This window comes from Salvelinus sp. IW2-2015, linkage group LG5, assembly GCF_002910315.2.
Source record: "Salvelinus sp. IW2-2015 linkage group LG5, ASM291031v2, whole genome shotgun sequence".
In the NCBI taxonomy this organism is placed as follows: domain Eukaryota; kingdom Metazoa; phylum Chordata; class Actinopteri; order Salmoniformes; family Salmonidae; genus Salvelinus; species Salvelinus sp. IW2-2015.
In genome coordinates, this window is record NC_036844.1 from 17,202,907 (window position 1) to 17,230,803 (window position 27,897).

Consider the following 27,897-nt stretch of genomic DNA (forward strand, 5'->3'; position numbering starts at 1 on the left):
TAATAGTGTCACGTGTGTTCCCTCTCCGGCCTCTAGGTCACCAGGCTGCTCGTTGGGGCGCACACCTGTCACCATCGTCTCGTGCATAATAACACTCACCTGGACTCCATCACCTCCTTGATTACCTGCCCTTTATATGTCACTCCCTTTGGTTTCTTCCCCAGTCGTCATTGTTGCTGTTTCATGTTGGTGCGCTGTTTGTGGTTCTTGTTTTGTTCATTTATTTATTTATTAACTGTATTCACTCCCTGAACTTGCTTCCTGACTCTCAGCATACATCGTTACAAATAGGGTGTTGGGCCACCAGAACAGCTTCAATGCGCATTAACATAGGTTCTGGAACTCTATTGGAGGGACACCATTCTTCAATGAGAAATTCCATCATTTGGTGTTTTGTAGATGGTGGAAAACCCTGTCTCAGGGACCGCTCCAGAATCTCCGTCAAATGGGCATGATACACTAGCACAGGATGCCGTGCGGTGAAACACTGCTTCCCATTCATTTCAATGGAAGGAAAGCAATGAGAAGCGGGGACCTGTGGGTGGTGCGGTGAAACACTGCTTCCCATTCATTTCAATGGAAGGAAAGCAATGAGAAGCGGGGACCTGTGGGTGGTGCGGTGAAAAATATACACTTTTCCCAACTTTATGCAAATCACCAGCGGCAACCGCTGGGCGATGACCAATCATATCGAGTGGTTCCCATGACGAATTTGACCCTATGCGACCCAAGGCTGGAGACTTTTTTTCAGCAAAGATGGCTGACAAAAATACTAGGATGGAAGCAAATGTAAGTGATTATAACGTCATAACGAATCATACGAAAAATGTACAGTTGACAGGAATATGTTAACGTTAATGTTAATGTAGAGACAAACAATTATGCATATTCTTTTCTCATGAAGTTAAATTTACGAAAATCGTGATTTAGCAAGCTAGCTGACTTGCTGGCTAGCTTTATGGGTGTTGTTTTAGGGAATCCTGAAACAACCAGCAAACCAGGCTTTCGTCTTGTGACAGTGGATGTAACGTAAACTCGCGTAAACTCGTACATCGCCTTGGTCCGTACAATTGCCCTTATTTTAGCGCCCCAAAATGTAATACTTCCAGATAAACTGTAATGTCAATACCATTGTAAAGCACAATTTCTCCCCTTTCCAACAGAATAAATGACATGACTTAAACGCTGCCCGTTTCTGCATAATTCAAGCAGTCGGGTCTTTTTAAAAATGGTGGGTGGGGAAGCGAAACTAGCGTGATGGTGAGAAGGAGAGATATTGTGTGGGAAAATTGCTGTCCAATTTATCACCTTATCGCCTCTAAAATGTAAATAAAACACTATAAAGAGTTTATATAATGTGTCATTACATACCTATTTGAAGGTTTGTGTCGAATTTGAATCGGGTTTTTAGGGCGGTGCTGAAGTGATCTTAGAAGTAAACAGCGGCTTTGAGAATGATGATCGCATGCAATGAAGACGCAAAAAATGACTAGGTATCCCCCGTTACCCCCGTCACTGTCCATTTCTTGTTTTTAAAGGATGAGAGAAGTGCTACACCTGGTGGAGAGAGATTGTAAGACAGAAATAGTTGCTTTATGCGTGCTGTACGTTACGACATGACACGTCTAGATGTAACGGAGGGTCCGTTTTTTCAACTTTTCTCCAATACTATAGAGCCATTACCATGTCGATCAACGCTTGAATAGAAACCTAGTTCACACCCCCGATTTTGAAGTCAACACAGTCGCTACAGTCCCATTAGTTTTCTTTGTAGCCTCGTTTGAATGTTGCGGTTGCGCACATTTGTACGGAATGGGGTGAGTTTACGTTAAAGAATCTAGCTAGCTAAAGCATTTACTGCAAATTGAATGTACAATTTTGTAAGCTTGCCTTGCTGATATTTGCCATGCAATGCAGATAGATGAAATAACGTAGCTTGCTATGTTCTTGCTTATTGTGCAGTGGAGAATAAAAATGCCTGTATGCCTATGGATGTGTAGCTAGCTATCTAGCCGATCTGTGCATGTACGCAAACGTTTGGCATACGTATTAGTTCAGAACCTAGCAATGATCCTCAGCTTTCATAGCCAGAAAAGTCTGAATGACATTTACATCTATGGATTGAGTAGAATATAATTGTCACGTTCGTTATAGTGATGAGACCAAAGCGCAGCGTGATTTGAATACATCTTCTTTAATGAAGAAATAACACTGAACGAACTATACAAAAACAACAAAACGAACGTGAAGCTATATAATAATAGTGCTGACACAGGCAACTAACCATAGACAATCACCCACGAAATACTCAAGGAATATGGCTGCCTAAATATGTGTTTTGGTCTTTCTATGTCCACACATGATGAGGAGCCCTGTCAGCCCTTAGGACTGGTTTTGTCCTGGTAATGTTTACTAAATGATCCATGAGTATCTAGAGACCAAACACCTCCCTGGTCTTTGTGGTTTAATCTGTGCTTGAAATTCACTACTCATTTGAGGGGCCTTACAGATAATTGTGTGTGTGGGATACAGAGATGAGGTAGTCATTTGAAAATCATGTTAACCACTATTATTGAACTAATGTGACTTGTTAAGCGGACATTTACTCCTGAACCAATTTAGGATAGATATAACAAAGGGGTTAAACTCTTAATGACTCAAGACATTTCAGCTTTAAAAAAATAAATATTTATTTGAAAAAAATTCTAAAAACAATATTCCACTTTGACATTATGGGGTATTGTGTGAAGATCAGTGACACTAACTCTCAATTTAAATTTCAGGCTGTAACACAAAATGTGGACAAATTCAAGGGGTGTGAATACTTTCTGAAGGTACTGTCCATAGAATACCATTTTTCTTTGGTATCACCTTCCATTAAAAAAGGATCAAATACATTCTCACATCATACATATTTAAACCAGTCAGTCCATGTTGCATACACTAAAAACAGAGGACATTAATACATTCCCTCACAACCGACCGCTGTCCCAAGATCATAGGAAATCCCAGAACATAGTGTCTACAATACTGTAATAAGCTCACAGCTGCTGTCAAACTCCAACTGGCCTACAGTTGTCACTGACTAGTTAGATATTCATTTCCCAGTGACCATACAATTTCTGTACTTACAGCATTTATATAAAATCATTTCAGGTTTTTGCTTTGTCTGACCTTATTTTTTCAATTGACATTTGTCAAAACTAATGAATGCAACAATTTATGTCAAATTGTTTTCTATTCTGCTTGTAGCTCTGGAACGAAAAATTGCGAAACACTTCATTGTCAGGATAAATACGGGCTGGACATGCAGATAAATTAGTCAGTTGACGGCTTGAGCGGAGGGAGCTGGTCAAATGATAGTGATGGAGTCTGCTGATGATATTGTAAAGGGCAAGTCTGGGAACCAGCCTGAGTCATATAGCCACTGGACTTCTCGCCTTCCACTCTGTGAAGCACACACTTGGGGGATGCCTCAGCGGCTCTTGGCTCCAGAAGGCTCACCACACAATTCATAATAGTATCCAGTTCTCTCTATGAGCCGTATGCCTCAGCACTGTATTACTCCATCTCCCATTCCTCTTACACTTCAAGTGAGTCCTCACATGACTGATAAGTTTATCAAATTCGATGACAGCTGCTCGGTCAAGTTTCCTCACTGTAAATGTTGTAGGTCTGGCACTTAACAGGACGTGTGTTCTGTGGGCAGCTCACACAAGGGAGGCCCCCCCTCGCCTTGACATTTGACCCTGAGAACAGGATCCCCATGACAACCAGCAGCTACAGCTCCCATGGATCACCCATTATAAAACACATACCCAAAATATCACATTTACAATCATTATGCATAAATGTACAACTATATACATTGATCTGAAATCCTGCTGGCCAAGTGTCAGAGGCAAGGGGCAATAGGAACAATACAGTGCCAGTGAACAAAATATTAAACAACCCTAAATTACATGAAGTGTGCAATCTGGCTGCTCTCTAATGAGTGCCACTTTCACAGCCAGGGCCTGAGGTGCCAGACCTGCAGACATATTTAGAATGTGCTGGCCTTCCGAGTGGCGCAGCGGTCTAAGGCATTGCATTGCTAGAGGCGTCACTACAGTTCCGGGTTCGATCCCGGGCTGTGCCGCAACCGGCCGTGACCGGGAGACGGCGCACAATTGGCCCAGCGTTTTCCGGGTTAGGGGAGGATATGGCCGGCTGGGATGACCTTGTCCCATCGCACTCTAGCGACTCGTGGTGGCCAGGCGCATGCACGCTGACTTCGGGTCGCAAGCTGTACGGTGTTTGGTACATTGGTGGGCTGGCTTCAGGGTTAAGCGAGCAGTGTGTCAAGAAGCAGTGCGGCTTGGTGGGGTTGTGTTTTTCGGAGGACGCATGGCTCTCGACCTTCGCCTCTCCAGAGTCCGTACAGGAGTTGCAGCGATGGGCCAAGATTAACTACCAATTGGATATCACGAAATTGGGGATAAAAACAGAAAAAGGGTTCAAAAGTACAATAATAATAAAATTAAAATAACATTTACACTGTTCCAGTTAGCAGGAGCTGCCCGTTGTTGTGGCAGGGATGTTCCTCTGCCAGGTACTCCTCTGTAGCTCTCATGAGAAGGAGCTTCTTCAGCTCGGCATACTGCACCTCCTTCTCCAGCTCATACATTGGTCGCAGCTACGCTCTTAAAAATAAAGGTGCAAGTTGGAACCAAATAAGGTTATTGAGAGCGATGTCATTGGAACCATTTTAGGGTGAGGGTGTCTAAAGAACAATAAACCATCAAAAAACAGAAATGTTTCAGACCTTTAGAACCGGAATTTAATAGCCCTGCTCTAGGGTTTTAAGCATTATTTACATATTTCCCAGGGTGCCTTTCAAGTGAATTTTTGAGTTACCAGTACCATCCATGTCTGTGCTTGCTAGTGTTAGAGACATGGTTGTTGCATTCATTTTCAGTCCTGTGGCTTTCACCAAGTGAGATCCTAGGTTAGTGTTATCATTCAAATTAAATTCTTTAAGACAAAACATGTTTCAATAAGGCCTTCTTTTGAGACTATAGTTTTACCTTAATACAGTGGTCCTATTTGAATCCAGACAGAATGGGGATATCCAGCATTTTGAATGTGTAATCACCAGCAACCTCCAATTCAGAACGATTGCCAGGGTTGGGAAGACTAAGATATGCTACTACCTTAAACATCTAAACTGGAAAATCCATTTCAGTAACGGTTGCAATAAGTCCAACAGATGGGAATAGTTTTTAAAAATTGCGTACGGTTAAGTAATCAATGTACATACAAAAACATAGACGTTGAAACAAACAACAAAAAATCTGCAATAGAGCATGCTGGAAAATATGATAACGATGGGCATGGCTTTGGTTCAACTCTGGTTATTAACACCAACACTGGGGTTCTTTTACACCACTGAATGTTAATTGAACTCTTGAATCAACACTATAAATGTTACACTGAAAACATTAGTTAACACTGGTCAATTTTCTGTGTGCTATGAAAGAGACACATCTGCAGGCATCTACAGTATGTATTTCAAGAACCTTTTAGAATTCTAAAGAACAAATGCCACGTCAAGAACCCCACACTTAATGCAAAGGTTCTTTATTGGGCAAAAGTTATCCAAGGAACCTAAAAAGCTGGGGAAGAACCTTTATATATTTTTTAAGTTTACAATATGGGTGGACATGATATAGTATAACATGTCATCCCGCCAAAAGTTTGTTTATATATATATTATGACTAAAAAGGTTATAATGATAGGAGATGGATGCTCGTTGGATGTGGCAGGGCTTGCAAACCATTACAGACTACAAAAGGGAAGCACAGCTGAGAGCTGCCCAGTGACACGAGCCTACCAGATGAGCTAAACTACTTCTATGCTCGCTTCGAGGCAAATAACACTAACATGCATGAGAGCACCAGCTGTTCCGGGAGACTGTGTGATCACGCTCTCCGCAGCCGATGTGAGTAAGACCTTCAAACAGGTCAACATTCATAAGGCCGCAGGACCAGACGGATTACCAGGAGGTGTACTGCGAGCATGCGCTGACCAACTGGAAAGTGTCTTCACTGACATGTTCAATCTCTCACTGTCCGAGTCTGTAATACCAACATATTTTAAGCAGACAACCATATCCCTGTGCCCAAGAACACTAAGGTAACCTGCCTAAATGTCTACCGACCCGTAGCACTCACATCTGTAGCCATGAAATTCTTTGAAAGGCTGGTCATGGCGCACATCAGCACCATTATCGCAGAAACCCTAGACCCTCTCCAATTTACATACTGCCCCAACATATCCACAGATGATGCAATCTCCATTGCACGCCACACTGCCCTTTCACACCTGGACAAAAGGAACACCTATTTGAGAATGCTATTCATTGACTACAGTTCAGCGTTCAACACCATAGTGCCCTCAAAGCTCATCAATAAGCTGAGGTCCCTGGGACTAAACACCTCCCTCTGCAACTGGATCCTGGACTTCCTGACGGGCCGCCCCCAGGTGGTAAGGGTAGGTAACAACATCCGCCACACTGATCCTCAACACAGGGGCCCCTCAGGGGTGCGTGCTCAGTCCCCTCCTGTACTCTCTGTTCACTCATGACTGCACGGCCAGGCACGACTCCAACACCATCATTAAACTTGCCGATGACACAACAGTGGTAGGCCTTATCACCGGCAACGACGAGATGGCTTATAGGGAGGAGGTCAGAGACCTCGCCGTGTGGTGCCAGGACAACAACCGCTCCCTCAACGTGATCAAGACAAAGGAGATGATTGTGGACTCCAGGAAAAAGAGGACCGAGCACTCCCCCATTCTCATCGACGGGGCTGCAGTGGAGCAGGTTGAGAGCTTCCAGTTCCTTGGTGTCAACATCACCAACAAACTAACATGGTCCAAGTACACCAAGACAGTCGTGAAGAGGGCACGACAAAACCCATTTCCCCTCAGGAGACTGAAAAGATTTGGCATGGGTCCTCAGATCTTCAAAAGGTTCTACAGCTGCACCGTTGAGAGCATCCTGACCGGTTACATCACTGCCTGGTATGGCAACTGCTCGGCCTTCGACCGCAAGGCACTACAGTGGGTAGTGCGAACGGCCCAGTACATCACTAGGGCCAAGATTCCTGCCATCCAGGACCTCTATACTAGGCCGTGTCAGAAGAAGGCCCTAAAAATTGTCAAAGATTCCAGCCAACCTAGTCATAGACTGTTCTCTCTGTTACCACACGGCAAGCGGTACCGGAGTGCCAAGTCTAGGTTCAAGAGGCTTCTAAACAGCTTCTACCCCAAGCCATAAGACTCCTGAACACCTGCATGTACATACTACCTCAAGTAACTGGTGCCCCCGCACTGTGACTCTGTATCGGTACCCCCTGTATATGGTCTCGCTATTGTTATTTCACTGCTGCTCTTTAAATTACTTGTTACTTTTATCTCTTATCTGTATTTTTTTTTAACTGCATTAATGGTTAGTGGCTCGTAAGTAAGCATTTCACTAAGGTCTACACCTGTTGTATTCGGTGCATGTGACTAATAAAATTTGATTATGCTACCTTCATGTTGATGACCCGAGGGAAGTCCTTGACAGAGCAGACCCACTGGTCATACATCTGTCCATTGGCCTCTGGGTTCTCCAGGTCCAGGACACTCTGACCAGCTATGGAGGACGTGTCTCCACCGATGACATAGGTCTTAATAGACAGCTTATTCTACTCTGAAAACAGGATCATGGTTGACAAAGGTGATTACATACGATGAGTCTGTTATTGACAATTCAGAACTATTCGATTCAGTAGCTTTCTATACTTAACAATTCAGACTTGAACTTTTCTACTATAACATTTGATTCATTGTAGCACTTGTTGTAAATATGTAACTGGTGTACMAAGGGTGACATTCCTCTGGAGTTCTTGAGAATACACCAGATTTTCACGTGGTTTTGACCACTTTCCCGAACAAGAAGAACTTCTTCCTAACACACCGTTGGCACTAGATCTGTCATGCCTTCAAAATCAGAGGAAATAAGTTGAAAAGGATTTGTATATGCATAATTGCTAACTCCTCAAAATACACTGAACATTTACAAAAACGCAACATGCAATAATTTCAAAGATTTTACTAAACTACAGTTCATTTAAGGAAAATCAGTCAATTACATTTTTTTTATTTAGGCCCTAGTCTATGGATTTCACATGACTGGGAATACAGATAAACTCAGCAAAAAAAAAGATATAAAGGAGCTCTCCACAATGAATTTCAATAGAAAAAAAGTTTTACTATGAATGACACTGAGGGGCAACGCTTAATCCATTTGGATTATTATATAAAAATTATTTTAAATGTTTAGTAGTTCGAAACCTTACATTCTTGACCATGCTGTAGGTCAAGTAACTTTTGTTACATGTAACATGTTTGTGGACTTCACCAGGCAGAGGTTTCTCTCCCCTCTCACTGTCAACTGCGTTTATTTTCAGCAAACTTGCGTAAATATTTGTGTAAATATTTGTATGAATATAACAAGATTCAACAACAGACATAATCTGAACAAGTTCCACAGACATGTGACAAACAGAAATGGAATAATGTGTCCCTGAACTAAAGGGGGGGGGGGGACAAAATCAAAAGTAATAGTCAGTATCTGGTGTGGCCACCAGCTGCATTAAGTACTGCAGTGCATCATCTCCTCATGGACTGCATCAGATTTGCCAGTTCTTGCTGTGAGATGCTACCCCACTCTTCCACCAAGGCACCTGCAAGTTCCTGAACATTTCTGGGGGGAGTGGCCCTAGCCCTCAACCTCCGATCCAACAGATCCCAGACGTGCTCAATGGGATTGAGATCCGGGCTCTTCACTGGCCATGGCAGAACACTGACATTCCTGTCTTGCAGGAAATCACACACAGAACAAGCAGTATGGCTGGTGACATTGTCATGCTGGAGGGTCATGTCAGGATGAGCCTGCAGGAAGGGTACCACATGAGGGAGGAGGATGTCTTCCCTGTAACGCACAGCATTGAGATTGCCTGCAACTTTGATGACAATTTGCCCACGAAGGACCACTGCGCCACCTTCCTGTGAGCACAGCACAACCAGGTGAGTGCAAAAATGTATTGTATGCTGCTGTATAAATTATTACATTTGCCAGGGAGATATGTATACTGTAGCTAAGAAAGCAATACAAAGTGTATGTTGTGTAGATGTTAGTAGCCAATGTCTCACCCTGATAATTTGGTCTATTTTCCCCTCTTAATTTCGCCTACTGTTCTGACTTGGTGGTGCGCATGTAGTTTATAGCCTGTTTCAGAGAAATGTAATCATCAAATATTGTAAGAGCTTTCATTTTCTGCTAATATGCCCCACTCCTCACTTTCACAATTTGGTTGTGCATCAGCAGTTATACTCTTGTCACTGGCAGTCACTTAATTTTGATCTAAACTTCAGTCCGACTAGCGACTGGGCACACAGGGCACGTGTCCAGGGGCCCTGACTTTCCCTATTGACTAACAAAATCATTCTTACTCAGATATTCTATTAATGTGGCATAAATCATGTCTAGAAAAAGCATAACATTTATTATAAAGTTGCAAGGTTTCTCTGCCCCATGGCAAAAAGGTGTAGAATTGCAGGAAATTCATTTTTAAAACGCATTATCCCCACTTTTAAGAGGGGGGCCACTAAAACTAATGATTTGCTGCAAGGGGGCAACCAAATCTCGCTTGGAGCCCCCAAAAGGATAGTCGGCTCTGAATTGATTACATATTTCCGTCCTGTTTATTCACCTGGCACTACTTGGTTCATGCACTTTTATATGTTGATTTGCCCCTGACATGTATTTTCTCTCTTCCTCCTAGACCATCACACCCTACCTACCGGCCTTACAATCCAACAGAATCCAGGAGCAAACACCCCCCCCCCCGCCTCAGTTTGCCTTTGCTGTGTGTGAAATTAATTGAGAATGCAAATCTCGTCATTGCATTCTGACCGATGGTGGCAGCAACAATCCTGAACTTAACTTAGTCCACCCTAGTCTTTCACTTTAGATGGTGTCATTGTTTTTATGATGGTATTGTGTAACACTGCATGTATAATCATGAAATTTAAGTGGTTTTGTTCAAACAGCACTGCTACTTTTTCTGAGTAGGGAACAGGTTGCGTAACAATTGTTTTTCCTGGTTGAGCCTCTCTGTGCCGTACCATTAGTGCAAAGGTCACAATGCTGAATTTACCCAAGTTAGACACATTGTATGAGTTTGACTACCCCAGTTGCTCTCAAGTGTATATAATGTATGATATCATGCAGACAATACATCCCTGTGCCATCTGCTGCTGTATCATCCCATCCTGAACCAAAAAAAACACTTAGCACTTGAGTGACTCTGTAAAATTATGAAACTCAAGAACAAATTTAGTTATGCCATTTTAAAAGAGTAAATCAATCTGCCATGGATCATACCATGTACACCTTTGAATGACCAGTCATTGCATTGTAGGCCTAGACTTCAGCAAGCTGATTCTATTGTAAGTCACAGGCACGTTGTAGCCGACTGACTCCTAACTGTCAATACCTTCAAGTCTGCAGGCCTATTTATACCTTTCTCCCAGAGTTGTGTTGTGTACATGCATTTGTAGCACTATGGTCATGTGGAATGTTAAAAGAAGGATTCTGTGCACTGCAGAAAGGCTTGGAGTCACTGGGTTCAGATCTGCTGCATTGGTCTTAGATTTGGGGACACCTATCAAGAAACACAAACAGTGATCAGAGTTGAGTCATTCATTATAATGGAAGCACAGATCCTTCAGTGTTGATTTAATGAGTCAGTAGTTATCCCATGATTCATCTGTCGAGATATGATGGGTTTGTCAAACTCACAGTAAAGTCTGTGCCAGTGCACGCTCTGATGTCATCAGGAGTCAGCCCCTCCCAGATCTCTATGAGAGTGAGGCCGCTGGCCTTGTCAACATCAAAAACTGCCTGGGCGATGGGGGGGAAGTGTAAGCGACTGCATACAGGGAGAGGAGATTGACACTGCCTGCAGCTGACAAGCCTAACTTTATTTAAAAAGCTCACCTTTTCAGTGATGATCCTATCCACACACTGCTTCCCTGTCAGTGGGAGAGTACAACTCTCCAGGATTTTGTGTTTGTCCCCCTTAAGTTTGTAAGGAGAAAAGGTTTACTGTAGGGTACACTCCTATAGTGTATTAGGTACAGTAGTAAGGTCCAAAACCATATGTATGAAGTACCAGGGGTAGTGTCATTGTGTACCTTAGCAGAATGCTCCATGGTCACCACCACTTTGGTTCCTGCACTTGCCACTAGGTCCATAGCTCCTCCCATTCCTTTCACCATCTTTCCCTTTGGAAGTCAATGAAGAGAGCATACACATGTTGAAACATTATATACACGTATTCCTACAATTGGCCAGGTTGAAAGAGACATGATCATACCGGGATCATCCAGTTGGCCAGGTCCCCATACTTAGACACCTGCATGGCCCCCAACATGGTCAGGTCAATGTGGCCACTGAAAGTAGAGGTGGTTCATGTTACCTTCAGATACTCCAAAGGAAAAAGTGATACTAAGGTTAGCGGAGCTAAAGATCGGGGAGTACAGTAGGTGGTTTGAGCACTCACCCCCTGATCATAGCGAATGATTCATCACTGGAGAAAAACGCAGCTCCAGGAACCACAGTTACAACCTCTTTACCTAAATAACACAAACAGAGACTGGGTAGGAGGGTAAAGGTCAGGAAAGATGTTCCAAGAAAGCTTTGATTTGAGGATAGCATGTCCAAAGACTTTCTTCAACTTTGTAGGTGTAGTGTTGACGTATGGGCTTGCTGTACGCACCTGCATTGATAAGGTCTGGGTCTACCTCACTTTCGGTGGGATAAGGACCCTTTTTATAATGCATAGACAAAACAACACAATGACACAGACACACACACAGGGCTATGTCAAAGAGAGGGTGCCCGCTTTCCTGAATGCACATTCTATTTGTATCTGTAAATCTAACAGTTTAATATGGCTCACCAGGCCCAGAAGTCCATTCTCACTCTGTAGGTGCACAGTGATGTCAGAGTTGATGAAGTTGCTGGCCAGCATGGGGATCCCAATACCAAGGTTTGCTGAAGAGGCTATAGTCAAGGGACCTATTAATAACCAATCACATCCACCACGTCTACATATTGTATATACCTAGGGCTGTTTGGTGACCATATTACTTCCACACTGGCAGTCATGAGTCATGAAGGCAGTCAAATTCCATGTTTAGTCATGGTAATTAGGCTTCTCCAAGCTCTGATGCTGCTAATGGTCATTAGTAGTCTACCAAACTTGCTAACTGCCTGGTACACCGAACTCTACTGTTCCTCTAATCACTCTGACATCAATGCAAATGTAATCAAAAATATAATCAAACACTTCATGTGAGCCCATGAGCTCATGTTGTGCAACATTTCTATAGGCTATGTAATTGCATGAGAAAACAGAGTGATGGCCTCTCAGCTTTCTATAGGCTAGTCCTTCTATATTTATTTCTCAACTTTCCTTATATTAAGCACATTGTTTATCTCTACAACAGGAGTATAGGCTACCTGGCTGGCATGAAAATGAACCACGGGAAAAGTGTCCTAAATTCGCTGTTTAAGTACAAAGATTACATGTCCGTCCGTCCCCCCCTGCTTCGAGACAGGTGCATGATAATGGTCCACAAATCTCAAACATATTATTTAGTATTGGTAAAAATTCAAATCAAGAATAGTCTGATGGGTGACAATATTAGCCTATCACTTGTGAATTATATATTTTAACTTGTGAATGATGCCCAGCATAAGGCAAGAAACAATGCTTTTTTTTGCGACTTCTTCGAATCATATACGCACACCTCATGTAGCCTAATTTTGATAAGGTTTGTATCGCAACTAAAGTGGCCAAATAACTTCTTAATTTTAAGAACATTTAATCTGCTTACAAAGGGTGTCATACATAAGGATCGCATGAGTTTCAAGTTTGGGGAAGAATTTTCACCTTAAAAATGCACTTTTAGTATAATAAAAGCATTATATGCATAATCGCATTTGCGGAAACCTCTCACTCAACATCAACAAAACTAAGGAGATGATCGTGGACTTCAGGAAACTGCAGCGGGAGCACCCCCCTATCCACATCGACGGTACCGCAGTGGAGAAGGTGGAAAGCGTACACATCACTGACAAACTGAAAAGGTCCACCGACACAGACAGTGTGGTGAAGAAGGCGCAACAGCGCCTCTGGGTGAAGAAGGCGCAACAGCGCGTCTTCAACGTCAGGAGGCTGAAGAAATTTGGCTTAACAACTAAAACCCTCACAAATTTTTACAGATGCACAATTGAGAGTATCCTGTCGGGCTATATCACTACCTCGTAAGGCAACTGCACCGCCCACAACTGCAAAGCTCTCCAGCTGGTGGTGCGGTCTGCCCAACGTATTACCAGGGCCAAACTTCCCGCCCTCCAGGACACCTACAGCACCCAATGCCATAGGAAGGCCAAAAAGATCATCAAGGACATCAACCACCTGAGCCAATGCCTGTTCACCCTGCTATCATCCAGAAGGCGAGGTCAGTACAGGTGCATCAAAGCTGGGACCGAGAGACTGAAGAACAGCTTCTATCTCAAGGCCATCAGACTGCTAAAAGGCCATCGCTAGCACATCAGAGGCGGCTGCCTATAGACATAGATATTAGGAATCACTGGCCACTTTTAGAAATGGATCACTAGCAACTTTAATGTCTCCGTATCTTGCATTACTCATCTCATATGTATAAACTGTACTCTGTACTATTCTACAGTATCTTAGTCACTTTAATTGTGTGTAAATATTGCATCACTCATCTCATATGTATATACTGTATTCTATACTACACCACTGTATCTTAGTCCAATGCCGCTCTGACATATGTATATATGCTTAATCCATTCCTTACTTAGATTTACATGTATTTGGGTATATGTTGTGAAACTTTTAGATTTACTTGTTAGATATTACTGCACTGTCAGAGCTAAAAGTACAAGCATTTCACTACACCCGCAATAACATCTGCTAAACACGTGTATGTGACCAATAAATTTGATGGAATGGAACATTCGAGCATATAGCATACTGCCGTGTGCGCATTGCTGCGCTTATAATGTGAAGAAATAGCCTAATAGTTTATCAACATTTTCTGCCACATGTTCTGATCTGTTGGGTCCACCACATTATGTAAAAAAAAAACTAGTGATGCTAGTGGTTGAATTAATTTTGGATCTATCGCATTTTACAACTGTTCCAGACTATGTTTGGAATATTTATTTCTCACACAGAACAGGTCAACTTTTGTACTATGGGGGATAGTCGATTGACATAGGCTAGTGCTTTTGCTGTTAGTTAGGCCTTTCTCATCTTGTTGGCTGACGAAAAGTAAATGTGGACAGTTTTTCCAATAAGAATCTCAGAATTGGATAAGGACGCACACAGTTGCGTCCCCGATGTGTCTGTCTTCACTTGTAGCCTGTGAGAAAGACCCGATCACGTGATGGAGAGCCATGTGAGTGAGAGGTGCTTCGGAGCACGCAGCACTCAGGGAGAAGGGCACAACGGCCACTGGCCACAAAAGGCATGGATCTTTTTAGGATGCATTACGGCCACAAAGGGGATGACCCAGAGAAATTCAAGGCATCGTCAAATTGTGAATGAGAGACTGAAGTGTGAACAGCCTGCGCAAATAAACAGAGCAGAGCTCATGAGCTCATGTCTTTCAAAATTAAGCATATAGAGTAACTATTTCTTTGTTAACCGCTCAACACAGAATAGCCGCATGTGCACACTCCCTCAAATCGTTTGGAGAAAATATCCTTTCAATTTAATTCAGCTTTGTTCAATTGTATTCTTCATACTATAAAATAATGCCACGGAATTCTAAGCAAATCTTGTCTGCTAAATGAATTTCTTTAGAACTGTCTAAAATAAAGAATGGATTTATTGTGGTGTAGACTATATTACATGGCTTTATTAGACATCAGTGGCTTGTAGGCTGTGTGCAAGCCAGGAGATGCTAAATGTGTTTGTTAATTAACTGTCAATTACCGTGAGACCGACCAGTTATTTTGCTTGACAATCACCGGCTGAGGAAATTTCGCGACCGCCATAGCCCTATATGTACCTCACGTGTATCAATATCAATCCACACTGTTCCCTCCGGCCCTGATCCTGTGTAAAGGATACCATACATCCCATCCTGGAACTCCAGTGCTGCCCTCCTGATGATCCTCTCTCGGAGCAGGTCTGCCTTCCTCTTGGGTTTGGGCGTCTCCATAGAGCCTTTCTGGACCGTTCTCTTCTGCACAGTGAACAGGGATTATTGCCAATCAATAGCACAGAGAAAACAACCGATCGCACATTACCTGCCACCAACAGACTGACAGACACAGACAGGCAGGCTTACCTCTATCCTCTTCTCATACACTGCCCCCTTCACAATCCTGTCAACATAGATGCTGGGGACATGTATATCTTCTGGAGCAAAGGTCCCCACATCTACAATCTCTTCTACCTAAGACAGCAGTAACCAAAGACCCAGTTAGGGTTTAAAAGTCTGGGGTAAGGTTCAGTAAACTCTTAGGCCACACATGATAGTTGAAGAAACTGTTCATTGAAACTGGTTCATTGACGTGCTAACCTCCACTACGGTGACTTTAGCTGCTTTACACATGGGCTGGTTGAAGTTCCGTGCTGTTTTTCTATAGAAAGACAAAGACAGTATCATGAACTGTTTATTGTATGCTGATATGCCAGGTAGAGTCAGTGCATGAACTATATAATCATTCACAGTGACAGTCGCTGTTGATTGATTTTGAATGTTAGCACTAGCAGTGGCGCAACATCATGCTAGAAAATGCTGACCTCTTGTGGAGTTTGAATATAACACGTTCTTATGATTGTTGTGAAGGTTGTTGAAAAATCAGCCAACCCCACCTGAACACAATGTTACCGGCTCGATCAGCTTTCCAGGCCTTGATCAGAGCAAAGTCCCCTGTGATGGCTCTCTCCATGACATAGTGGATGCCATTGAACTCCCTCACCTGTGGGATAATGACATCACATGTGTGAGGGTCAGGAGTAAAAGCTGAGCTGACCCCATAGTGTCCACCTCTATCTCTCTAATATTACCGGGTCTTTCTTGGAAAAAAAGATGTCAAGTATCCTGGGTAAATAAAGGTTCAATATGAATATCTGTGTGTGTTTTTGCATACCTCTCTCTTCTTGCTAGCGATGGCCACACTGCCGTCTGTGTTGTATTTGATGGGTGAGCCTCCCTCCTGGATCAGTGTGCCATACCCAGTGGGCGTGAAGAAGGCAGGGACCCCAGCACCGCCGGCACGTACCCTCTCTGCCAGGGTACCCTTCAGTAGATGTATTATATATGAAAGTCATAACACGATCTAACACGCAGGCTATAACAAGATACAAAAATTGTATAACAAACTTGTTATAGCGAGCATGACATGCAAATCCATTTTTCATTACAAACCAAATGGAGAAAATACTTTAGAGTGACACACAGTCATTAGAGTCTAACCTGAGGCGTTAGCTCCACCTCCAGTTCCCCTGAAAGGTACTGTCTCTCAAACTCTGCATTCTCCCCAACGTAGGAAGAAATCATCCGCTTGATCTGCTTGGTCCTCAGCAGCAGACCAAGACCAAAATTATCCACGCTGCACACACACACACACACACAGACAGATTTATCCACACTAGAATAACAGAAATACATTTCTATCTTGCTTAGATACATACAACACATGCACAAAAACAACTATACTCAAAGGCACTCACACACACACTCATTTTGTAGTAGCCTAATTACCCAGCGTTGTTGCTGACTGCTGTGATACCTTTCACTCCAGTCTTCAATAAACTCCCAATCAGATTCTCGGGTATTCCACATAAACCAAACCCTGGAAAACATTCAGAAGAATACATTAAACTCTGAATTATCCTATACATTACCCAAACTAATGTACAAGCGCAAACATGGAATGTTAATGATTAGCGCTTAAACAAATATGACATATTGTTTTCCCAGAAGCAGAAGATTTGCATGAGGTTTGAAACGCAAAACGTTTGAATTTGACATTTGACTAAAGCATAAATATGTGATGAAAAAGGCCTGAGAGCAGGTACAGTATGCTACCTCCGACCAGTAGAGTGGAGCCATCTGGGATGTCTTTCACTGCCTCTGTGGGGTCGGTAAAGAAACGGGCATCCCTGGGGCAGGAGGTGGAGAAGTAACAGCCACACACCCGAGGGTGAGCAACACACTGAAATAACCACATGACAATTTGGACAAGGACATCACAGTAAACCTGGATTTGACCAGTGAATCAATAGAGTTAGTTCAATCCCCCTCAATGAAATTGATACAAATGTGCATGTTGTTATTTCGTGCCCCCATTTTGTCCGGAGAAAAAGGTATGTTAGAGTTGTGGCAAAAATGGTTCATTCAAAGTGATTCACGTAGCACGGGGCCTGGTTTCTCTCATGGACTAACATTCATTCTAGAATAAAAACTTGTAGAAAAGCTTGAAGGTTTCCTACTTGATTTATACAAAGGCTCTCCACTCAGACAGTTCTCATCCATAAGAATTCTGAGTGACCCATTCACAGTATTATAGCACTCCCACATACAGTGCTTTCGGAAAGTATTCAGACCCCTTGACTTTTTACGCTACAGCCTTATTCTAAAATGGATTAAAGTCCTATAGGTGCCTTTAGGCAAACTCCAAGCGGGCTGTCATGAGCCTTTTACTGAGGAATGGTTTTTGTCTGGCCACACTACCATAAAGGCCTGATTGGTGGAGTGCTGCAGAAACGGTTGTCCATCTGGAAGGTTCTCCAATCTCCACAGAGGAACTCTGGAGCTCTGTCAGAGTGACCATCGGATTCTTGGTCACCTCCCTGACCAAGGCCCTTCTCCCCGATTGCTCAGTTTGGCCGGGCAGCCAGCTCTAGGAAGAGTATTGGTGGTTCCAAACTTCTTCCATTAAGAATGATGTAGGCCACTGTGTTCTTGGGGACCTTCAATGCTGCATAAATGTTTTGGTACCCTTCCCCAGATCTGTGCCTCGACACAATCCTGTCTCGGAGCTCTACGGACAATTCCTTCGACCTCATGGCTCTGACATGCACTGTCAATTGTGGGACCTTATATAGACAGGTGTGTGCCTTTCCAATTGTATTTTTTTATTTAATATTTAACCTTAATTTAATTAACTAGAAAAGTCAGTTAAGAACACATTCTTATTTACAATGAAGGCCTACCAAAAGGCAAAAGGCCTCCTGCGGGGATTAAAAATAAAAAATAAAAATAATATAAATATAGGACAAAACACACATCACAACGAGACAACACAACACTACATGAAGAGAGAACTAAGACAACAACATAGCAAGGCAGCAACACATGACGACACAGCATGGTAGCAACACAACATAACAACAACATGGTAGCAACACAACATGGTAGCAGCACAAAACATGGTACAAACATAATTGGACACGGACAACAGCACAAAGGGCAATAAGGTAGAGACAATACATCACACAAAGCAGCCACAACGGTCAGTAAGAGTGTCCATGATTGAGTCTTTGAATGTAGAGATTGAGATAACTGTCCAGTTTGAGTGTTTGTTGCAGCTCGTTCCAGTCGCTAGCTGGGGAAAAAAATGTAATGTGCAACAATTTCTAAAAACCTGTTTTTACTTTGTCATTATGGGGTATTGTGTGTAGATTGATGAGGGGGAAAAAAATATTTAATCAATTTTAGAATAAGGCTGTAAGGTAACCAAATGTGGAAAAAGGGAAGGGGTCCGAAAACTTTCCATATGCACTGTATGTACTTCAGAGACAAGAATAAAACACTTGAGGTTCAGAACAGATACTCTTGTGAGGTTCATAACAGTTCCATACCATTAAACAGTATCAATAGTTACAATTTAGCACACAAACGTTACATTGTATATGGAGCAATACAATACTACCTTGATATACTGGATTAATAAACAACATATTACCTAATGTTCAGGTTTATTATACACATAACACAATTTGTTGTGGTAAAATTATAAAGTTGTTCATACCTTGCCATACTGCATAGACAGTATTCCTTTTTGTCTTCTCACTGAAGATATGTTTCTATGAAATTGCTCTGATTTTGACAGAATTCTGAAGGACGCCATTTTCAGAATCTGTCAGTCAGTCTTTCAGAAAACTGAGTGTTGGAGGTTTGCAGTACAGGTCATTCCCCCTGGGCCCAGTCAACAATCAGGCCAGGAGGGGTGGGGGCATCCCTGGAGTGACAGTGGAATTGACCAATTAAAAGTGATACTGCTTATTAGTACCATAGTGACCTAAAGTTTAAATGTAGGCTTTCAAAGCACCTCGTGAAAGGGCAAGTCCCTGTTTCCCCCACATTCAAGTGAAAACCTAAAAAGGCATGAGACCAGGTAGCATAATCACAGGATCAACATGGAAGACCACATCTTGAGAAGTATTTCGAGCTTTCAATTCCAAACTTTGTTAGGGAGAGAGCATGTGCATGGAGGGTAGGGAGTCTCACTTGACAGACTTCAGAGAATGAGTTGAGTCAGGGGCTCCTCACATGCCAAACACTCTCTCTAGAGCCAGCGAGATAATGACTCTGAACAGTGTGGCAGATTTGTGAAGGAATACATCTTCAGACCCTATCTTCTAGATAATAGAACCTCTCCCAGGGCTGAGTGCCATGAGAGGAGAATGTATTCCATCTACTGTATGTAATCTAGACATAGATTTTCCACAGCTGCTATGATTTGTTTGGTGAAGGGAAAAAAGTCAAAACCATGTTACTTTCAATAACATAATCCCTCAACTAACCAACCAACCAACATAAAAAACATGGAAACCATTTCAAGTTGTTTTAGTTGTATGAACAAAATACACATGGTATACACTTCCTGCTAAATGTTTGTCTTTCAGTTGTGAGTGCACTTCAGTGTGCAGGCTATGCCCACTCTAGTAGATGAGACTGGGGGTTAAAAAATATGGACTCATCCCCTCCTTATAACCTAACGTTGAATAGGTGAAAGTGAGTATTCCACTTCATTGAACTCTTCAATCCATACTGCGAGGAAAAAATCTATGGAAATGGCGTCCTAAATCAATGGATGGGCCTTACATGCCCCATAGCCACCACATGTGCGTCTGTGAGAGCGGACATTGAAGAGGTCATAGACTACTTACAGATGAACAAGAAAAACAACTTGCACAATCTCGAAAGGCGGTTCCGTAAAATAATTGAGGACAATTGTCACCGGGTGTAAATTATGACAAAGGTTTCTTTTCACGACTGAACTGTAAAGTATGTAATTTGTGTGCGTAAAATGCGTAAACAACTTCTCCGAAATCATTTGTGATCTTGCCTGTTATGTTAAATATTTACCAGCAGGTGGCGCTTTCACGATGCCACAGAGTGGTGGATTCGATTATGCTGAGCCGCGGGGCACCGGGTTTATGGACCGAATTATTGCAGGATCTTGTAGGATCTTGTAGGGAGCCGTAGTCGGAAAAAAAATACAGGCTAAAGTAAAAATATATATTATTTTACTGCAACCACCAACCACAGGAGCCTGCTCACAATGTTCAAAATACACCAGAGAGCATTTTCCCCCCACAGATTATCAATAGCTTCTAAAAAAAAAAAAAACATAGCTGTGGTATAATGTCAAATCTACCATTCCAGTGTTTTAATTGCTATATTGTATTTACTTCTCCACCATGGCCTATTTATTGCCTTTACTTCCCTTATCTCACCTCATTTGCTCACATTGTATATAGACTTATTTTTCTACTGTATTATTGACTATGTTTGTTTACTCCATGTGTAACTCTGTGTTGTTATATGTGTCGAACTGCTTTGCTTTATCTTGGCCAGGTCGCAGTTGTAAATGAGAACTTGTTCTCAACTTGCCTACCTGGTTAAATAAAGGTGAAAAAAAAATAATAATAACACAAGCAGATACTGTATTCCTACAGTCGGCAGAGCCACAATTTGGGCAGCATGCGGGCCAAATATAGAACAGCTTGTTGTGGCCATAGACATATAATCCATAGAAGGGTTTTGGAACCTCTTTAGCTGGCAATTTGACTGTTAAACTAATGGGTACACTAGCAATGGCTGCCATTGATATATATATTTATATGGTTGTCAATTTGCCTTTGCAAATTTCTTAATCTGGTCATGGACTCGTGATTTGAACCGGAAAACATGGTGAGGGAGGCAACCCCTTCTCAAATCGAACACTAGCCTAATCTGCATAGCTCGGTTGTGTTGTCAACAAGGCAGCATGGTGCATCGTCCAGAAACATACATCTGTGTTTGAATTTTCAAACTACTTTTCATTGGGGGACGTTTTTATCAAAAGCATTCACTTTTGCATGTGAAAACACAGAATCCTACTCATTACTGCACGTGATCAATTAGGCCTATATCACTTATGTTTTAGGCCCACATCCCTTTTGTTTTTAACCGATTTCGTCTGCTTTCAACTGGACACCTGGCTCACGAACGAATGCAATTTACTTTCACCCGGTGAAACGCTTACCCGGCCAGATTAATCGAATCCCCTTAATGGCAGCAGTAACGCACGCAGAGCGCCCAGCCACAGATTGACAGAATTGAATCAAGGGGAAGAGTGTACGAGATAGAGAAAGCTATGAGTCTTGCTACAATATGTAATTTTTGGAATATGGTAACGTTTAAATGTTGAGTTTGGGGATTTTTTCCACCAAGGCGTGACCGTTTTTGGTGGTGGTCTAGCAGATTGCGGTCCGTGGTTGAGACGAGTGTTCCGCTTCATCAAGTATTGAAGAAACCAACAGCGATTTACAACTTGCTTATACCGTGAGTAGATACCGGCCTCCCAATTGTTCATTGCTAACTGGGCTAGTACAGGGATTTCTCAACCATATCTGCCATAGAACTACACAGCTGATTCAAATAACCAACTCATCTTCAAGCTTTGATCATTTGAATCAGCTGTGTAGTTACAGGGCAAAAAAACATAACGTGCACCCGGAGGGCCCCAGGACCGAGTTTGGGAAACCCTGGTCTACTAGGCCTATCCTACTGTTAAGATGATAATATTTTGTTCTTCGCGGTAGGCTATATACAATATCTACTGCATATGTGCACGTTTTGTTAATTTAAAGCCAAATGGCTCAATTTCAAAACAATCTCTCAATGTAATTAGCCTATGAATTGGTCAATTCAATTATTCCAAAGTCTAAATCCTGTAGACCTACATGTAAAATGTGTGCAAAAAAGTAAATAGGCGAAGCAATGACAAGTCACGTTTTGTATTCATAATTGTAGCCTACACCAAACGAAATAAAATAACACATGTTGCGGCCTCCCAAGAAGAGTTGGCACTGCCAAAGTAAATAATGAGTATCAGGACTTTTGAGGAGAGAGTACAGCATGCAATGGCTCACACTGTCTGTTGATGAATACAGAAAATAAACGCATCCAATTTTAATTTCTGCTTATTGTCACCATGAAGGGAGTTATATTTACCATTAGTTCACACGACAGGTAATTTTGTGTAGCATGTATTAGGGGTTTCTACCAAACTGACTTGTTGCGAATAAAAGTCTGAGCGTGATGATGTAGTTCAACGTCAGGGTTGTGGGTTTGATTCCCAAGTGGGACCAGTATGGGAAGAAGTACAAAAATGTATATACTCACTACTGTGAGGCCCTCTGGATAAGAGTGAATGCTAAATTACTAAAACATATTTTTTGTATTTTTATGGATAGGCATTTACAATATTAAAACATATTACTTCTTGAGTTTCTACTGTTAGTATATAAAACAGGAAGACAACAACAAGAAGTGTCTTAGTACACCACACCTAAAATATGTACACTATTTAGACCATTGTGTTAGTGCCCCATTCTCCTTTCCTTCCCCACGCCCCTCCCATATCCTCTCCCCCTCGATCGAATCCTGTTTTTCTCAGATCAGCTTTCAGTAAAAACAAACACATACAAATCTGTTTGTCGTTTAAGATTAACATTTTACACTCTGCGGTAGTTTTTTTTTAAGACTGGTATGTTTTGGTTGGCATACAGCAATAGTGATTGAAGAAAAATGAGAGGATTGTTGTTTAAGAAGAACGCCTATATTTTCCATAGAGCGGGGGAAATAACTTGAATCGGGCCAGGATGTAGGATGGTTTGATTTCACAAACAAGTGCTGGACACAACCCAGCCCAGAGTTGTTGGCTGCAGATCTTGAATGTCATGTTCAGCAATGGACTGTTGACTTTGTCATGTTTCGTAACGCGACCGAATGGTCAAACTCAATACCCCCCAGGAAAACCAGGAATTGTGGACAGCGCTCACACTACTGAGTCACTCGTTGTCCGTGACATCAGACATCAGGCGTGTGCAATTGCCCCTTCGCTTAGCCCGGCGCCTACATGTTTCTGCAACCAACCGCAGCACTCCCAATGGATAGCAACTGTCTCGAGTTCGACACCTCCGACAAGTTCATGTTTAAATCCCATGAAAGCCAGTGAGGGCTATAAAACAGTTTTGCCTTGACTGCATGCTGACTTTGACTTCAGAGCCATTCAGCTAGCTACACTAATGTTACAGATTTTAACCAGGTTCCCGTGAAGCAATTGTAATGACAGTCCACCACAAGATACCCAATAGTTTCTTACCACAAGATACCCAAGAGTTTCTTGATCAGCCATGGGTAGTTGTGTTTAATTTAATTGTTTATTAGTCACACCGTTTTTGAGATCATTGTGAAGGGATTTCTCCAGTGGTTGAATGGGGAATTGGTCATTCCGGGAAAATGTTATCTGAGGTTGCAACAGTAACCAAGGGGGGCGGGTCTTAGCAAAGGGTACATTTAAAATACCTAAACTGTGTTCGAATACCAATATACTAACATACTGTATACAACTAGTTAATTTTAGTATACTATAAACAAACAGTATCCTTTCAGTTGAGTGTACTAGTGCTTCACCTGTCTACCGGAAGTTTATGCTGTTGGTTTGCAACTTCTTGCTAGCTTGTTAGCGTAACAAATACTAGCTAGACATCTTATGACTTCATTGTAGTAACAATGTCCATTGAGAATGCACAACACCTATACCGCTAAGAATGATGTGAATAATCAAGTCAATAAATGTTGGATAGCATATAGTTAATATACTGGCAAGTTTGATGTATTAATAGCCAACTAACGTTACCGGTACATACAAGCAACTGCTGTAATACTATGCTATGCTGTTCGTTATCCTGGCGACTGTGGCATAGCTAACAAATTAACATAAAGTGTAACTTAATTTATTTTAAAAGTAATTACTTTATTACATTGCTCAAAATGTTCTTAACATTTGTCATAAAATACATACCGACCCACCCTCCCGGATCCGGGATCCTCCTCATCAGAAACGCTGACTAGCATAGCCTAGCCTAGCGCCACAGGGAATATAATATAATTTCATGAAATCACAAGTCCAATACAGCAAATGAAAGATAAACATCTTGTGAATCCAGCCAACATGTCCGATTTTTAAAATGTTTTACAGCGAAAACACAACATATATTTATGTTAGCTCACCACAATATCCCAAAACACACTGCCATTTTTTCACCGCAAAGATAGCTTTCACAAAACCCACAAATAGAGATAAAATTAATCACTAACCTTTGAACAACTTCATCAGATGACAGTCTTATAACATCATGTTATACAATACATTTATGTTTTGTTCGAAAATGTGCATATTTATAGCTACAAATCCTGGGTTTACATTGTGAACATGGCGCCAAAATACTCCAAATTGTCCGGAGAAATTTTAGAGAGTCACATAATCTAACAGAAAAACTCATCATAAACTTTGCTGAAAAATACATGTTGGGCAAATAAATAAAGATACACTGGTTCTTAATGCAACTGCTGTGTTAGATTAAAAAAAATAACTTTAGTAAAAAGCACAGCATGCAATAATCTGAGACAGCGCTCAGCCATTCTCCGCCATGTTGGAGTCAACGTATTCAACAAAAATACGAAATAACATCATAAATATTCTCTTACCTTTGCTGAACTTTCATCAGAATGCAGTCCCATGAATCCTTGTTCCACAATAAATCGTTGTTTTGTTTTAGAATGTCCATTTCTTCTGTCGAATTAGCAACTTTGGTTAGCATGGTGGAGCTCAAGTGTCCATGAAGATTTTACGCATGAACGAAAAATTCAAAAAGTCATAATAATAGTCGAATAAACTGGTCAAACTCAGTTGATAATCCATCTTTAGTATGTTTTTCAGAAATAGATCCAATAACGTCCCAGACGGAGCATTTCTTCGTGTCTACCTAACGCATTGCAGAAAACGATGTGACAAACCCTAGTGCGCAGCAAAATACTGCCAATATGGCTGACCTGTCACTCCAAAAGCTCTCATTCGGTCCCACATCAGGCTAGACACCTCATTCAACGTTCTACTGCCTGTTGACATCTAGTGGAAGGCGTATGAAGTGCATACATATCCATAAATACAAGGCAATTGAATAGGCGAGGCCTGTCACAGAGACCCATTTCAGAATTTTCACTTCTTGTTTGGAACTTTGCCTGCCAAATGAGTTCTGTTTTACTCACAGATATAATTCAAACAGTTTTAGAAACTTCAGAGTGTTTTCTATCCAATAGTAATAATAATATGCATATCATATGATCTAGAACAGAGTACGAGGCTGTTTAATTTGGGCACTATTTTTTCCCAAAGTGGAAATGGCGCCCCCTATTAAGAAGATTAAAGCAATTTGTATTCACTCACGTCGTTTTTGGCTGCATCTTTTCCGCCATTTTCTTAAAATCAGAAAATGTTGTGAAGCCACAGCCATTGCATTATGTGTCCTAAAAGCGCGGAAATCGTGCCCACTGCTTGTATACTTCGTATTTTGGTGAATGTAGGACAACATCCAGGAACTTTTGGCATACTATATCCATACTATTTTTATTTTTTATTTTACCTTTATTTAACTAGGCAAGTCAGTTAAGAACAAATTCTTATTTTCAATGATGGCCTAGTGCACATATGTCAGAGTCAAGGCCCGCGGGCCACATCCGGCCCGCGAGAAGGTTTTTTACGGCCCCTGGGATGATCTTGATTTATTATTAGAACCGGCCCGCAGACCGCAGCAAGCCGGCAGCCCGCAGATCTTTTACACGCACCAATACTACATTTCCCACAATGCAACGGTGACGCACCGAGCAGTAGGCTGCTTCATTTCAATATTTATTGGCACAGCAGTCGTCAGCATCACAGTAAAATTAACTTTCAGATACCCATCAAAAATGGCAAAACGGAAGGTGGACACTGAGAACCGGGGGTTTCAAACAAGGTGGGAGTCGGAGTATATAAAAAAGAGAGAAGAGATGCACCTCGATTGTGGACACGGAGCGGACTGTGGCGAAGATACGGAAAGATGCAAGAGGAAAACGCGACAGGTGAGCTGACAGCTTATCATTGTATCATACACACAGAAGCGTTGTGCGGTAAAGCCTTGAAAATGGAGCATGTAATGAGCATCATCACGCGCACAGTTAACTTTATCAGAGCCAAAGGTTTGAATCACCGCCAGTTAAGGCATTTCTGACGGAGTTAGAAACGGAGCATGGTGATTTGCCTTATCACACAGAGGTGCGATGGCTAAGCCAGGGAAAGGTGCTTCAAAGATGTTTCGAGCTTCGTGAGGAGATTTGTCTGTTTCTTGGACAGCAAAGGGAAAGACACAACACAACTCCGAGACGAAATGTTTCTGTGTGAAATGGCTTTTCTGTGTGACATTACGAGTCATCTGAATGCAATGAACTTGCAGCTGCAGGGTGGGATCATGTCATCTCTGATATGTACAGTACAGTGAAGGCATTTAAAACCAAACTGACTCTGTGGGAGACGCAGATGCGGAAAGAAAATTTGAGCCACTTTCCCAGCTGCAGACCATGAAAGAGAAGCTCTCTACCAGTGCGTTCCCGAGCGCACAGTTGGCTGATAAATAGGTATGCTTGCCGCTGACTTTCGACGCCGATTTGCTGACTTTGAAGCACAAAAAAGCAGGTTGGAATGCTGCGGTAACCCATTTGCTGTTTGACGTGGAAAGCTCACCCACCAAGACCTCAAATGGAGTTGATTTGACCGTCATGTAATGATGCACTGAGGGCAAAATATGCGGCAGTGGTGCTGCGGAGTTCGCACCGTTTCGCTCCCCAGCACAATGCCGCCAGCTGCGCATCCAGGCCTGCTCAAACGTTGTCTATGTTTGGCATGCACATACCTGTTGTGAACAACTGTTTTCTTTGATGAACTGAAACAAAGACATCACACAGAAGTCGACTTACTGCTTGAACACTCCACTCAATTCTGAGATTTCTCAGCTCAGAGCCTTACCCGAACATTGATGAACTTGTTGGAAAAGATGGGACACCACACGTTATTCACCCTCAAACTCAAACAAGTGACATTACTGTGCAATCACATATTTAGAGTTTTTACTCAGTTCAAGTTTAGAAGTTAAAGTTTAATATTTGTTTTCACTGGCATGTTAACTTCTCCTTAAACAAAGTGTTGTTTTTGATTAATAGATTTTTGCACTTTAATTTTATTGTATTTCAATCCAATTATATTTTAAAAAAATATTCTAGAGTTGAGTGGATGATAGAAAATTTTTATTTTTTATTGTTTTTTGCCATATGTATAAGTATTTAGCCGCACTTTTGCTAAAATACGAACATAT

At 41.9% G+C, this 27,897-nt stretch overlaps 2 protein-coding genes across 2 annotated transcripts in view; one reads left to right on the plus strand and one right to left on the minus strand.

Annotated features, from left to right (window-relative positions):
* Positions 1 to 10,212: 10,212 nt before the first annotated feature.
* On the minus strand, positions 10,213 to 19,344 carry LOC111963986 (succinyl-CoA:3-ketoacid coenzyme A transferase 1, mitochondrial). The gene is made up of 17 exons (XM_023987610.2): positions 19,185 to 19,344; positions 17,240 to 17,366; positions 16,913 to 17,003; positions 16,625 to 16,760; positions 16,299 to 16,448; positions 16,021 to 16,127; positions 15,725 to 15,785; positions 15,491 to 15,598; positions 15,271 to 15,385; positions 12,058 to 12,152; positions 11,875 to 11,923; positions 11,659 to 11,731; positions 11,473 to 11,548; positions 11,291 to 11,380; positions 11,094 to 11,174; positions 10,896 to 10,997; positions 10,213 to 10,758 (listed from the first exon to the last, which is right to left on the minus strand). Exons 1-17 carry the CDS (start codon positions 19,281 to 19,283, stop codon positions 10,723 to 10,725), a joined length of 1,596 nt encoding a protein of 531 aa, XP_023843378.1. The 5' UTR covers positions 19,284 to 19,344; the 3' UTR covers positions 10,213 to 10,722.
* A 2,285-nt stretch (positions 19,345 to 21,629) lies between these two features.
* The window catches only part of LOC111963987 (growth hormone receptor), a 24,972-nt gene continuing 18,704 nt past the window's right edge, over positions 21,630 to 27,897 (plus strand). Inside the window, exon 1 of the mRNA XM_023987611.2 lies at positions 21,630 to 21,985. The gene's annotated coding sequence lies outside the window, so the exon portion shown is untranslated. The remainder of the gene's footprint in view (positions 21,986 to 27,897) is intronic.

Coding starts and splice junctions, on each gene's coding strand:
- LOC111963986 (XM_023987610.2), bottom strand. CDS start 19,283: ATGGCGTCCTTCAGAATTCTGTCAAAATCAGAGCAATTTCATAGAAAC. Junction 16,128..16,298: donor TCGCTAGCAAGAAGAGAGAG/GTATGCAAAAAC, acceptor ATTATCCCACAG/GTGAGGGAGTTCAATGGCAT. Junction 11,549..11,658: donor TCATTCGCTATGATCAGGGG/GTGAGTGCTCAA, acceptor CTCTACTTTCAG/TGGCCACATTGACCTGACCA.